We start from the raw sequence: 15,065 nt of genomic DNA on the forward strand, positions 1-15,065 counted from the left end.
GAAGGAGGAGGGCAGACCGTGAGTCAGTCAGGATGATGGCCCCCCGAACTTGGGTTCCCTGCTTGAGAAGGAGATCTGCGGCCAAAAGGAGTCCAGCCAGCTCTGCGTGGGTGGATGAGGCAGGGAAGGGCAGGGTGCACACCTAGCTTGTGCCGAGTTCTAGGGCCGTGCAGGCGGCTCCGGCTCTGCCTGGCGTTCGTGTGTGGGCTCAAGCCTCGTTCTCTTCTTCCTTCAGCACATCCTACCAGTGACGATAGTGCTACTTCAGATGCTGCTACAATAAGAAGAGGCGGTTGCTGCGAGATGGCCCTGCAATGTTCTGAAGGGAAAAATTTACAGTTTCCTATGGACCACTAGATTGTGTGAAGAGAGGTGTCTCGTCTCCTACTGGGATGTGGCTAAGTGAGGTGCGGTGACATTGTGGGTCTCTGTTATAATAGAACTAAGTGAGGTGTGGTGACTGAGTGTGTCTGATATTGTATTGGAGACGATCAGGCGGAGAAATTGCTGGCAACTATGCAAGGCTACGTCCGCCTCATTCGACAATGCATACCACTACTACTACTTCACTTTCGGATTCCTGGCGTAAAAGAGATGTTAATTGGCCTTGCGGAAAAACGCCGCCATTGTAGAGTGGAAAAATTGATCACTGAGTGCGTGTGCGAAACTATCTGTGTGGTTTTTCATTCAGAAAAACTATTTCGCCCTCCAACGCCAGTGTGGGCTTACTGTTGTGGTCAAGCTTGTCACTTGTGTCGATGTGCCGTTGCACTGTTCTAAACAATTGGTGGCCGATGACTCAGTCTGCGTAGCTACAAAAAGACAATGGTTGGGTTGTTCGTTCTCAGCCACAGCTATTTCTTGGGAGTTTAAAATTTGGGCTGTTTGACTTTCACTTTGTCCGCTCTGATGCCGCGTTCTTCCTCAGGGAGAACGCATTCTTCCTCCTTTCTAAATCAGCTGTATGCAGTAAAAACAGGCGTCGATGCCGACGTTCGTTTGTCACAGATATTCAGCCGACGTGAATTGATGCAAAAACTTAGAAAACAATTATTTTTTCTTCTTGTCGGGGTATAAGTTGGTTAACGCATTATAGTACTGATTTCAGTGTTTACGGACCATCCCAAGAGTACCTAAAGGTAACTCCTTTGAATGTTTCCTTCTTCTCACCTCCTCTTTTACAGCAGACATATCGAACCCAATCTTTAAATCATTTATATGTATAGAACCTGACTGTGTCCTCGCAAATCACGATTACATGGCGCAGATAGTAAGACTGCTTTCTTAAGACTTTCCCGTTTCTATAACGTGGGCGAATGGGAATTGATCGATTGATTGTAGGGTTTAACACGCCGACGGAACGCAAGCGATGACGCGTGCCGTAGCGGAGGGCTCCGGATTAATTTTGACCACCTGGGTATCTTCAACGTGCCCCGAAATCTGGTACACACGGGCGTGTTTGCTTTTCGCCACCATCGGAAAAGCGGCCCCGTCGCGAATGGGAAGGCAAGCCTTCTGTTTCTCTACCCTGTTAGTTTATCCCCGAAATCATATGCATATATTCCTAGCTGATGAAATCTCCAAAGGCACACATCAGGTTTTAAAGTCGCAGAATCAGACCAACCGGTATATATAATGAAAGCGACCTCCTCGACGAAATCGGATTACATACTCGCACTTCATTTGGGTGCCTCGCTTATCTCAGTGCTTGTAGCCTACATTATGTAAAAACAGCGTGGTAGGACGAAATACACGAGGAAAGGAACCAGACAGGACGAGCGCTGACTATCAACTGAAAACTTTATTTGATCGGAAAGACATTTACACATAAAAAAACATTGAAATGACGCATGCGCTAACATCTGTGCCATACCAACACTGATAGCGAAATAAAAGGGCAGAAACTAGTTTGCTCCTTCATAACGTCAACCACAACAAAGATAAGCCACCTTTTTATCATGTAAAGTAGCGGATGCCTGACTAATGCACTCGTCACCAAGCCTGCTTCTATAAAACGCCTCTATTATTTCGCGCTTTAGCTGATTAGAATGACGTTAGAGTAAGACTGTTTCTTTCAAATTGGGGCTGACATGAGCGCGTAGAACACGAATGACAGTGACCAGACAAATGAGATGTAGGTGTGCCTTTCAAAGAATTGAATTGCTCTCTCAAACGCACTTTTACACAAGGGCCCGTTTGGCCAACGTAAACATGACCACAAGACAAAGGTATTTTATAAACAACACCAACACTACACGGGATGTACTTGTTCTTGTGGTTGACACTGCAAATGTATGGACTATCTGAATGTGTGTCCCGTTTCTATCGGTCTACTATGGCACAGACTCTACCTAGTTTATTTGGTGCTTATATGGCAACCTGCACCTCATATCTGGAAGCAACCTTTTTTAATCTGTGAGTGGTACGCTGGATGTACGGAACTAGAGCGAATTTTTTTTGTTTTTCTACTTCTTTTTGTGCGCTATGCTTGTCGCAGCCTTTTATCATTCTTACAAGCTTACTGCATGCTGACGCCAGCGCACTAGTTAGAAAATCAGCTTCTTTGAGCTTTTTTACCTGTTCTTAGAAACTTGCGTCCTAGTTTAATGATTACGTAGTTGCGTACTAGCATGTTTATTTTGATCCGGGTGTCAAGAATGTTGCACAGAACCTTGCTATGCGCTTATATGTACGAATATTAGGCTACGTTTACTTTAGCTTCGGAGCTCACTGTCTCTTTTACGATAGAGGCAAGATCGCTCTTTAAAGTGGGTACGGGTATGTACGGGAAGCTTATATCTTAGCGAGGGTTCTGCAATTCAGAGGTACTCGTTAAGATAGCGTTCCTGCTATGTTACCGGGAACTAATTTCGGGTTTACCAGCAGCTTACTCTGCCGAAGAGATAGGTTCATATGGCATGATGCGAAGTCGAGGTAATGAGGAACACTGGCCTCGTGAAAGTCGCGTCCCATTAAAAACATAATTTGGACATAAAGTATTTACGCCTTATCCCTTCGATGTGTATTTAGAGTGGATTAGTTATCATTATTAGACATCATCGTATTGGGCAGAAGAATCCTGATAAAAGTATGTGCCTCAATTTAGGTACCTTTCATAGGGATGGCCAGCGTTAATACAGATGGGAAATAAAAGGTTGCTCGTACTTCTTACCTAAATTCTGTATCCCCTGTCTTGTGCTAAAAAGCTCCACGGGTTCTCCACTGTTGTAGGGCAGGAAGGGCGACATTTTCGTTGCAGTGGAGCAACTGAGTAACATGTACTCACGCCTAAAAGACGTCGTTAGGCCACAATACAAGCGGAACCAAGTAAAAGTTATGCTAACACATATTTTGCGCAATAATTCATAGCCGAATCAGCCAGTTAAACAGTGAACAATACGGAGGCTTCCGAAAAGCGGAGTATTGGTTGATTTTTAACATATTGCTCTCTCTCTCGCCCTACGTCGCTCATTCGGGGGTATGTGAACATTAAGCATGAATATTCGAAGTAACCAGTAAGAGAACACCAAAGAAATAGCTGGCCGGAATGACCACACACGGGTGGGGATAATATTTGAAAGCAAAGCATGACATCGCATGACGTATTCGTTCGAATATTCAACGTTTTCCAACTTTTTGGGGATTATATTCTGACAATTACACACGACATAGAAGAGGGATAGATTACGTTGGCATTTTTTTTGACAATTCGGGATCATATTGGAGAGTTTCTATCTCTTGCGAAGCTCCGCACCCTACACGTGCCCCATTAAGTTTGACATCAATAGGATAACAATAGAAGACCGTGGGACAGCTGCCCGGGAGAGTTTTTTAATGATGAGTGAGATTAGTTACTAAAGCGAAGGCGTTCTTAGTGGCATCGATGACACCCTGCCAAAAACTAATTCATTTCATCATGCCCATGTTGGTCAGTCACAAATCCCAGATAAGATCTCTGGATACAGCGCTTCGGTGAAACCGGGCTTCCATTGTGTCAAAACGGTATCTTGAAAACCGCGAGAAAGGAATGGTTCGAGATAAGAAAGTATACGCCTCTTATCTCGAACGCCTCTCTGTTACGCCCCTACCAATGTATTTATAAATGTAGAAAATATAAGAAGGGCTGTCTGTCGTCATTTGGCGCGGAAAGTTGGTAAAAAAGATGCACGCTTGTAATATAATTCTGGTGCGTCTGCGTTGGGGTTAGATGCTGTTAAGTTCGCGCACCTCACTTAATTAATTCCGCCCAGCAAGTAGATGTAGTTCGTTAGGTATAGCGTGTTTACTTTTGTGGTGTTTGTTTTCACGCCGGCGAGCTGATTTGGGCGTGAGGGGCGTGAGGAGAAACCGCAGAGGCTTCTTTGTTATTCGCTGTGCTTTTGTGTTCACCCGTCGAGCGGGCCCGGAGACGACGCATACAAACGCGCCGGCCACACCATAATAACTTTATTAAAACGCCCTCAAGAACTGAAACCCTCCCCGTTCGACTGAGATATAACGGGTACACCATAATAACTGGAAGCGATGTCAGCTTTCGAACGAGGATTTCTTTGCGTTCGTTTCGAAGACCGGCGGAGGGGGACTGTTGACATTTTAACGACCGCGATTACCGCCACGAGAATGCCCGAACCGCACACTGGAGGTAAGTCGAGGGGTCAAAGGTCCTCTTCCTATGAAGATGACACCAGAATTTCTGGCTATGACAGGTGCACTGCTCAAAGCTACGGGGAGAAGTTCCCGTTCGTCACACGTCTGACCCTCGTGACTTGTCGGCTGGGATGCGTCAGTGGGTAGGGGACCAGACTTTGTTAGGTGCTCCACGTGTCTACAAAGAAAAGGAATTTTGGCGGCGTGGGGCACAGCTATAGGAGCGCACCTAATGGACAATACTTTATGATGAGCGACCGGACAACCGATGAATGGCGCTAGGTTTGCTCATCTGTTATATGTGTGTTTTGCGGAATACCTCCGCGTTTCTGTATGAGAGTGAGAGAGTTGGGCCATGTGACTATTTTGAACCCACATAGCTTTGTTCGTCCCGGTGCCCAATCAGTGGCCTAGCGTGGGCTAATCAATGAGCCGTGCTGACTCTCAATTTGTGATGTCCCTGTTGTGGGCGGGGGTTTGGTCGTAAATCTAGGAGTTCGATGTTTTGAGGAGGCGGAGGATTGAGAGGAGAAGAGAGCGCGGTGAGCCCGGCTCGACGGGGACTTTGCCCGATCTCTTGTATGCGATCATGGGCCTTGAAAGTTGTAAATACGTAGCGTAAATAAAGCATACATATTGTACGCTTTGTGTTTGCTTGGACTAGCTCATCGTTTGCCACGTGCCGCCGAGCACGAGCCAATATTTCAGCGATCATTGGATCATTGAGCATCGAGTGCGGCGACGGATCACACAGAGGGTCACATCTTTGAATTTAAATGATTTCGACGTTGTGTTGGTGAGAATGAAGGTAACGGCATCGATTTTGGAGCTTTTTCACGAATGTCGATGAGGACACCCCGGAGGTCGCCAGCTGGAAGAAAACTTGGCTGTGTAGTTAATATCTTCTTGAAACATGGTCGTGTACTCGAAGAGAAACATCCTTCAGTACTCGCAAGCGCAGCAGACTCGAATAAGAATCATATAATTATATAACTTTCATTTGTTTGCATGCCAATGTTCAGACACAAAAGAATTAATGCCCTCTAAGTCGTCGTTTTGCACGAATATTGTATTCCTAAGCGCTGCTGGCAGCGTGCCACTCGTTTTGATTTTATGCGGTTCCCGCAAGCGGTTAGCAACGAAACTGTTTGGCTGATATTCAACTCAGATGCCCCGCCCCTATATGATGCAAATCAAATATATGACTGACTCAGGTTTTATTGTCAAAATAAATTTTCTTACTTCGCACCACCGTCTAGAGTCTATCTTTAACAATCGAATGCCTTCCCGATGGAGAACGGTGCCTCCAACTCGGAAAGGAGGCTCTCACCGAGCATATCAAGGGTAGCCTACGATCGAACTGTAGTAAATTGTATTATGTGTGTAAATGAACAACACAATGTTGCTAGTGCGTTGTGAGTACGCAGATCGCTGGTGTTTCCTAAGGTGACTTGACAGCGAGTTCACTCGGTACTGCCGGTGTAATGTCTGGAAGATTTCTGTATTATTTATAAGTAAAGTAACCGGCAAAATTTATTTAAAATCCTTATATGTCAGCAAATGGGGCTGACACTTCAGCAGGTGCAATTTTTGTGTATGTTTTGCATCTTTATTGACAAGAAATTTCTGCATGGTGTCATTTACACTCCTGCAAATATTTCAATTTATTTCCGGCTGCCAGGTGCTAGCCCGCACAGGGCCGAAATGATGACACGATATTCTGCCAAGCCCACTTACTTACATCCACTTCCAGCTACTTATCTGCCTGTGAGGAAGTGGGAATCTCGCTAAATCGTAACTCCCACATTTATCCTCCATTATCTAGAGGTCTTATTTATCCGTACTGTTAGCCCCCTCTGTGATGTTGCGCCCAAAGTAATATTGTTGAACCATAATACACGCTTCAGAGATAACTTCTCCATGTGCTTTTATTAGGAACACGTGCATCAAGCTTTGGCACCAGATTCCGTACATTGACTCCGCTGCCCTGGTTGTAAATCGAATACGGCTTAAAAATCTTCACGCTCCGTCTCTTCCACCGGAATCTCGTTTACAGAAGGCACAATGTCAAGTAATGTGCTAGAGGTTTGGTAGGTCTGAATACTTATAGAACCATCTCACAAACTTCCTCAATATGATAGTCATTGCATCGAAGAATTCGGCAGGGGTGTTCCACAACACAAAGTAGATTACAGAGTCCAGAGGAGCCCAGGCAAAATAGTAGGGCTTGGGCTCGGACTCTCTTACAGAAAGAATCATTTGGTCGATGGCTCCATTCACGTTCTTCCGGCTCATGATCATCTTTAAGACACTGCTAGAATGAACCCAGTGAAGGACTTCGGGTTCGCTGTACTCTTCTCGCACTTCGGTAGGAAGAAGGGCCAGGTCTTGTTGAAGCGCCTCTTTGGAGCCAACTGGTGCGATAAGTTTGGTGCTGGCGAAGAAGTGTGAAGATGCAAACTAAGAATATATACAACCGTTTTCAAGCGGGCGAGATTAGGATACCAGCCATAGGAAAGTAACTTGCTTAAGAGGAGGAAAATGATGCGGCTAACTGCTTCCATGGCATGTGGTAAAGCTATGGTTCCCAATCAAAATCAACACCACTAACACAGCAAGCATTCAAAGAACCCTCTCAAGCAGCAAGAAGACACCACTGGTTCCTCTCCCCAAGCAACAGTGCAATAGTTTAAATGACCTGCGACCCCGCAGATGTTTCGACACTTGGGATCGCTGAAAAGACTCCGGCTACTTGACTGTTCTAAGGGTCGTTTAAAGACGCGTTTACTAGTAAAACCATGACCTCGACATTGTTTCCGAAGACGGGATGCCGTAGCCTGTTTACAAATGATTAGGTCGTTCTTGTGGTGCTTCAAGGAAAGCCCATTTTTTCAATTTGATGCGATGAGTTTAGCTTACAAACGTAAGTTCCGTAACTCTGAGGTCCTAATAATGTTGCCTGCTGCAAGTTTATCTTTTTGCTTTCGTGGCAGCCTGAAATTTGTTGTAACTTTGCGGCCTTCAAGGTACAACATGGTCTAATAAGGGAAAGTTTTAAACAATTTGCGAGCATCACAAAACAAAGGACGTGAAAAAATTCGGGAGGGGCACCTTTTTTGGTAATTAATAATAAAGGAGCGCAAAAAAAACGTATGACGAGAGACACACATGGGAGAAAACCGTGTGTCGTTTGAGCATGTCGTTATTCCTGTCATGGGGCGGCTTTATTGTTTGCCATTAAAACACTTCACCATAATCAAGAATTGTTTCCCTAGTAATAAGACTTGTAAGAACAGTAACGTTCTTCGGTGTTAGGAGATGTAGCGATTACAAATTGTCATGACGGGCGACCATGCGAATTATGCGTCGGATACAGATCTGTGTCGTATGTTTGCAGTACATCAGTGCCCAGTTCGGGCACTGATTTACCTCGTAGGCTTTGACACAGTGCCGGCTATTCTTGGTAATTGGAATACATTACTGATAGCATTACATCTAATTAGGAGGAGATTTGTCTCTTTTTTGGACATGAATTCAGCTATGGTGCATTTAGGCGTTGTGTTAATAGGCCCTAGCTCGACTTCATCAAATCATACTAAGGAGTGCACAAAACACAAAATTCAGCCTCTTTTTTCTCTCCTCCCTCTCTCTAAATGTGGTAAAACCTGAGAAGCGACTGGTAACTGGATGCACAGCTTCTTTTGGCCTTCTCAGCAAATACCCCCGATATTGTCTGATGGGTCCCTGGGCTTAAGGACCAGTCTCACAGAGCGGCTTTATAAATGTCTCCACCACCACAACCACCACCACCACCATTGAAACCTGTTGTGCTGCAGGAGTGCGTGGGTAGTTGGCTTGCATCTTGTAGATGCACTTGCGCCTAAGACTGTTTAGTGTGGCATCGGCGGTAAATTGTTGGAAATTAGTTGCGTTCTCAAGGTGAACTTCACTTTCCCTGTTTGCAAGAACGTTGAAATATGGTATTGCAATTATTTGTCGCAGAGCCAGTTGTACAGCTTGGCTTGAAAATGGTTAGCCCTACCATAGGAAGCGTTTAACTGGTGTGGGGATAAAAGGAACAAAATCACCTTACTTGTACATTACCGGCTCAATAGTGGCGACGTCCACGCCCTGGTCAAAGCACTCTCTTCGGAGTCCATCGGCCAACGACGTAAGCGCATGCTTTGTCATTGAGTATGACGTGCCATATGGAAGCGTTGTTCGACCTGCATCCCACCAGAGAACACAAAGAATGGCAGCTTCCATTAGTGCCAGGGAATATAACACTCAGTATGGCGTGCTAAAGGAAGCCTACTGCGGTTGTTACAGAACGGCGGTAGTCTAAAAACGATGCAGGTTTGAAGAATGAAGAGTGAGAGCCGAAATTCGGCGTGCAGTACAAAGACCATGCACAAAGCTATGGTTGTTGAATGAGTACTTGCCCAAAACGCTAGAGACGAGAATGACCCGGCCTCGCGACTTTCTGAGTAGGGGCAGAAATTTTTTGCACACGTTGACTGTACCGAAGACATTGATATTGAAGATGTTCCGAATGGACTGCATACTTTGCCACTCTACCAGCCCAACGCTTGCGAAGCCGGCATTTGCCACGACGGCCCATAGCACTGCGAGAAAGAAAATTAAAGGTGGGGTAACTGTTCACTCTTCTGAAAAGGAAGCTCGGACTTTTCGGTTATTGAGGAAAAAGGAATCAAGGTTGCGATGTCACTGTTTTCCTGCTCTCAGGGTACTGAATGTAAAAACTGTTGATGTAAAACGTAATCCATCTGGTTGCAAAAATTACACCAGAATTGCAGCCGTAATATTTTACGATCAACCTAAGCCCTCCCTGCGATCTGGCGATGGCGAAAGGTTAGTTTCCAGTCACGTAGGGTTGTGCTACCATTATTACTGCCAGCATTTTTCTTGGGCCTCTTTTTGTTATTCTTCGTTACTACGACTAGACCAGTTCCACGTTTGCACCACAAAGCAAAGACAACCTTTGAGAGGAATGTGATTTGCTAGTTGCTTATTTGCGACTTCCTTGATAAGATGCCAATTCTACGTATGTGTACATTAGTCCATCTCCACTTTATATCTGAAGCTCCAACACCAAAACGCATTCACTAAGGCCACCTTTATTGTCTTGGCGTTCTTTGGCCCTCGATGCCCTTGGACCCATAGAACACACATATAGGTCACGAATTTTCACATTTCAACTGCTAGAGTTACCGAGCTTTTGGTTATCGAAACGAATGCTAGTTACGCATTTGAAGATTCTTGTTCGCATCCTATGCAAAATATGCAACCCCCCCCCCATATGCAACTTGCCCCAGGATCAAATTGGATACCGCGGCCTAAATTAACAACCTGCACGCAAAGTTTAAATATTCATTTGCGGTACTCTATAAAACATTTCCCAACCGTATTGTCATAGGTGTTGCGTTTTGTGGCCGTTATATTAAAATTCAGTCACCAGTGATTTTGGCCGCCTACGATGTGCTGCAACACTAGTATCACTGTTGTACTGTTGTTCGTACCGGTATTTTGATTAATACTGGCCACTTTTTGTTAAGTATTACGCCAGTACGTCAAAAATGTGGTGTCCTGGCATGACAGGGCGCAGATAATTGCTCACGGTTGGCACACAAAACAGCTGAGACTGCACCGAAGCAAAGCAGGAGATGAGGCGCGCCGTAGTGGAGTGCTCCGGAATAAGATTGACCACCTGGTGATCTTTAACGTGCTCCGAAATCTCGTACAAACGGGCGTTTTTGCTTTTCGCCTCCATAAGAACGGTATTTCTTGTGCAATGCGAAGATAGATGCATTATAGTGTTGCGAAGTATCAAGGCAGTAGTCTTGCTCATAAAGCCTAAAATATATTCAAGGGTAAATATTGTCGCAGAATAGGTAAGGGTCCAAAGAATACAAGTGCTTTCTAAATTGCAAGCCTTTAAAAGTTCTGAAAGACTATGAAGAAAAAATAACTTTTACTCGAACATGTAAAACCAGAACTTACAACAATGAGCTGGCTTTGTCTGACCAGTGACCCACGGAATGTTACGTTAAATTGAAAGCAGACAAGAAAATTTGAATCAGCACGAGGGAAAAAAACTCTAGAAAAAAACGGTTTCCCATGAACCGAACTAGGAGAGGCAGGAAATCCATGGCAGATGCGTACGTCTAGTTTGGCTGTCTGTATGGTGTTGCTCATGATAATGCTGATTAACATATGACAGCAACAATAGTAACAACAAATGACCAATGACTTGCTGCATCTCTGACATGACAGGAGCTAATCACACCAAGCTAGGCCACCCATCTTTTTTGCGAGTGCTCGAACCCTCTAGTAGGTCGACCAGCATCGGTTGGCGGATCTGCTGGTGCTTTGTTTGGATCATTTCTTGGGTATCTCAGATTTTTAATGCAAGCAATTTAAGCCAAACACAGTAACACCAACCGCAAATTGAAATAAAAGTTCGCAAAAAAGTATATTCAGTGGCTGAAAACACTTTCCTTATTACTTGTCGTTATGCTAGATTACAAACAAATTTACTTGTTTTTTGTAGGTGGAGTGAAATGATTATCTTAAGAAAACTACTGGTAATGCGAATTGTGTGTTAACCTTTCGTCGCTTTTCGCCCCTGGTAAGCATATTGGTTCAAGAATGTAAAGAAGTTCACAATTTTCCCGCTTCATGAAATAGATAATGAAAAATTTCACCTTTTGTTCCAAGATTACTCTTGACCAAAGATAGGGCGTCGTCTATCTCGTTGTCTTTTGTTACGTCCATCTGCAGAACGTGGAGGTTGGGGTATTTTGAAAGTTCAAGGGCACCTTCACAAGATGCATCCCGGCAGGCGGCGTATACAAAAAAGCCTTCGCGCGATAGCCGCTTCGCCAACATGTTTCCGAATCCTGAGGCACAACCTGCATGGCAAAGTGGACTCAATGGCTAAAGCAACTCTGCATCACTTCCTATAAACGCTTTCACTTTTTCCTTCGCGCATGGAAGCACTGCGAAGGCTAAAATTATCACCAGCACAGAGCGGCACTGTGTGATTTGCTGGTCGCAGCAGATACGCCTTCCATATTTGCTTTGCTTTTGTGGCTTTTTTCTGTGGCTCTGAAATGCACCCATTGCTGCAACTAAAAGCAACCCAGCCATTAGCCGCTACATCGCTTTAATGTCGCAATTCAAGCGGTTGAAAAACGGCAACACAGGAAAGGGAGAAAAAAAGTTTTGGGCATGTTTCTGCGTTATCTTATGGGCATACAGCAGTCCTTTATAGGTGAAGTACTTTGTGACCTTCTACCCTAAAAGATTTCTAAATCAGGAAGCTCTTGTTGCATGACACGTTGATACTTGAACAAAAATGAAAAATATTTGTAGACAATGTCGGGTAAAGTTTCCCGTGGAAATAACTTATTCATATACGTTAAATATATGAACTCGTTTTTCCTTGTTTCACAGTAGTGTTATAAATATTAATCTGTTGTGCGGGTGGTTGAAATATTTGGATTTTCTGAGTGCTCGGATGATTTTAAGAAGTTTAATTATTTGTAACCATTAAAAACCTAGCTGCTGATTGCATTTCACTTCAGGTTGTTCGGTGTGAAAAATAATGGTTCCCCCAATGCCACCAATGGGAATGTTTTGCTTGTTATTTAGTATGGGCGTATTAATCAGCCACCATTCTCCTTTAAACAGCTTTATCGAATGCTGCCGCATGTTGTAGCGGGAGCTACAGATTAAGTTTGCAAGTTTCTGAATATTTACTTTTTTTGTAGCGACGCGATGGCGTATTAGGAAACAAAATAGTCAAATTGTCTTTTTGCCAAAATAGGCTGTTTATGCGTTTCCAACTACAGGTGTTATTACTCCATTTTTTTAATACAGAGGCTGGATATGAACTCATAAAAACGGAGAAAGGTCAATTTTAAGTGAAGCCTTCTAGTAAGGGGAGGGTTAGCGTCGCATCATGGCGGCCGTCATTTATGGGAGCAGTCCGCTTGATTTTTACGCTACCGGCAAACCGCTTCCGCCTATTTACTAGCCAAAGTTAAACAAATATCAAGACAGACTGCTCCATGGAGTACGGCCGTCCTGGACGTTGCGGTTCCGCATCTGCAAGGGAATAGACTCTCCTGATTTTAGGGGCTTATGTTACTCAACCATCCAAATTGCTTCCACTCGCTAACTATCCAGAGTCACTTTTAATAACTAACAGTGACTATGGCTTTTCCGTGAGTGGGAACGGTTTGCTCGTGGGGTAAAAATTACGCCTAGTACTGCCATACCTCCATGCTCCACAGAAGAAGCCTGTTTTCATTTTTACCAAACCCGCCAAACTGCTTCCGCTGAGTGAATAGCCAGTCACTGTCAGCTATTAATTGCGGCACTGGCTAGTTAGAAAGCGGAAGCGGTTTAGCCAGTGGGGTAAATATCGAGCAGACTGCACCACGCAGGATTGCCGCCGTGGTTCGACGAAAATTAGACCGTTACTGACTCCGACGGGGATGGAGAAAACGTTTATTTTGGTAATTTGTTGTTATGCTTCGCCTGATCAGAGTGGTTCTTAGAAAAAAAAATGCCTTGATCTAGCACATAGCAGTTACTGCAAGTTTAAGAACCTCTTGCTCGAATATCCCAGATAACCATTTACATGGCTGGCAGACAGACGCCGCCAAAAAGAACGACAATCCCAGCGGGTGCAGCAGGTGTTCCTAAAGAACTATTGCATTTTTTTACCTTTCAAAGATTACACAACGTCCGTTTACAGTGCTACGATTGTGTAGCTACTCGTGTCACAAAAAGCGTTCCGCCTAATATTTCCGCACGTCACGAAAGACAAAAAACGCGTCTACTTGCCAGTCACGAGTACCGCTTTGCCTTCGCCGCCAACGAGCCGCATAAACAGCTTGGACCATAGTAACTGGGCCAGCAAGCAGGTGACCCAAAGGACTAAGACGATGGACCCGAGGAGTGAACGAACTTCACTCAGGCACGGCAGCTGCCTAGACAGCTTCCACACAGGAACAATGACAACGAAGAATAGAACCCATCTCGTCCTCATGGTCTTTCCCTGAAAAGATTAGAGTGAAGCTTCGTTAATGGGATAATTGTTGGCACCATACGACACACATTCGAGACGCCCTAGAGCAAGGGCGTAGGCAGGGTAGAGGGAACAGTCCCGAAAGTTTCGCAAATCTCCCACCCCTCTCCCTTCGACCATTTTTTCACCCATTCTTCCGTTTTACTGACTTTATCTATAAATTTGAATGTAAAAAGCGAATCAAATCAGAAAGCGAAAATAAGTTATTCTTTAAACTGATTTCTGTCTTTTACACATTTGTTCATCGGCGGGTATAACATCCTCCGAAAAATATTACTGGCTTTACGCCACTGCCTTAGAGCGTTAATTGCATACCTTATAGTTGCGAAAGAAGTAGGCTCTTTTGTTCGATGATGCCTTAAGAATTCTCATATCGGGCATGACTCATTTTTTTCGCTTTCTTCATGTTCGGGTGAATATCTCACAAGTAGAAATTTGTTGTACAAAGCGACCGCACAATTTCCTTTTTATTCTTCTATGGCAATTATGGCCCCAGCTTTTTAACCGCACTTCTTTCATCTTTTCGAAGACTGCAGTATCAAACATTACAAACATTTTGTGACTGGTTTTCTTTCCCAAAGAAAACGTCTAAAGGGGGCTCTGAATGCATTAGGGTCACAACTCGTTATACTGTAATTTATTTTATCACTTTTCTCTCCGAAAAGAGGGGTTGAGCAGCAGTATGTCTGGTTTCCTTTTCCACAACAAAAAAGAACTCATTTTATGACACGAGGCTTTCCAGCTTCTGTCCTAGCTATTTCCCTCGCTTGTAGCATACCATACTCGTTGCTGGCAATTCCTAGGCTCGCCGGAACCATCACGTTTTCAACTGCCGATGAAGACACCACCCGTCCCTCAACTCACATTCACTTTACTGAGGAGACTTCAATTTTAGTGTGCGCCTATACTCCCGTTGAATATTCCTGTTGGGGTGTATGACCAAATGGGCGAGCAACGAGGGAAAGATGAACACACTGATGACCTTTGTTGGATCTCTAAACAGTGCGTGATCATCTCGTCCCGATCTCTCCCAAGATTCAGATTACTGCTCAATGCGCATGCCTTTGTGGACACTCATAAATTCTCAAGATGGGGTTCCTCACGTCCCTACTATGACGCCCCAGCCGTGCTTTGCCCTCTGACTGACTGAGCGGTAACCCTTGCTCACTCTAGCTGCAGTGCTGGCTAACTCTCACTCCTTTTGTTCCCCCCAGTGTAAGAATTTTGCCACCGCCTTTCCTATCCCTGCTTCTTATGCCTTCACGCACTGGCTCACGCTCTATCCAGCGGCGCCTCCATG

The 15,065-nt window shown here is 44.5% G+C and overlaps 1 protein-coding gene across 1 annotated transcript; it reads right to left on the reverse strand.

The window, feature by feature from the left end:
* Positions 1-6,099: 6,099 nt before the first annotated feature.
* Positions 6,100-11,568, reverse strand: LOC144141775 (dehydrogenase/reductase SDR family member 9-like). The gene is made up of 4 exons (XM_077673271.1): positions 11,373-11,568; positions 9,090-9,272; positions 8,741-8,873; positions 6,100-7,081 (listed from the first exon to the last, which is right to left on the reverse strand). Exons 1-4 carry the CDS (start codon positions 11,554-11,556, stop codon positions 6,727-6,729), a joined length of 855 nt encoding a protein of 284 aa, XP_077529397.1. The 5' UTR covers positions 11,557-11,568; the 3' UTR covers positions 6,100-6,726.
* Positions 11,569-15,065: the final 3,497 nt, after the last annotated feature.

This window comes from Haemaphysalis longicornis, unplaced genomic scaffold, assembly GCF_048455015.1.
Source record: "Haemaphysalis longicornis isolate Haplotype H1 unplaced genomic scaffold, Haemaphysalis longicornis Haplotype H1 scaffold_6, whole genome shotgun sequence".
Classification (NCBI taxonomy): Eukaryota; Metazoa; Arthropoda; class Arachnida; order Ixodida; family Ixodidae; genus Haemaphysalis; species Haemaphysalis longicornis.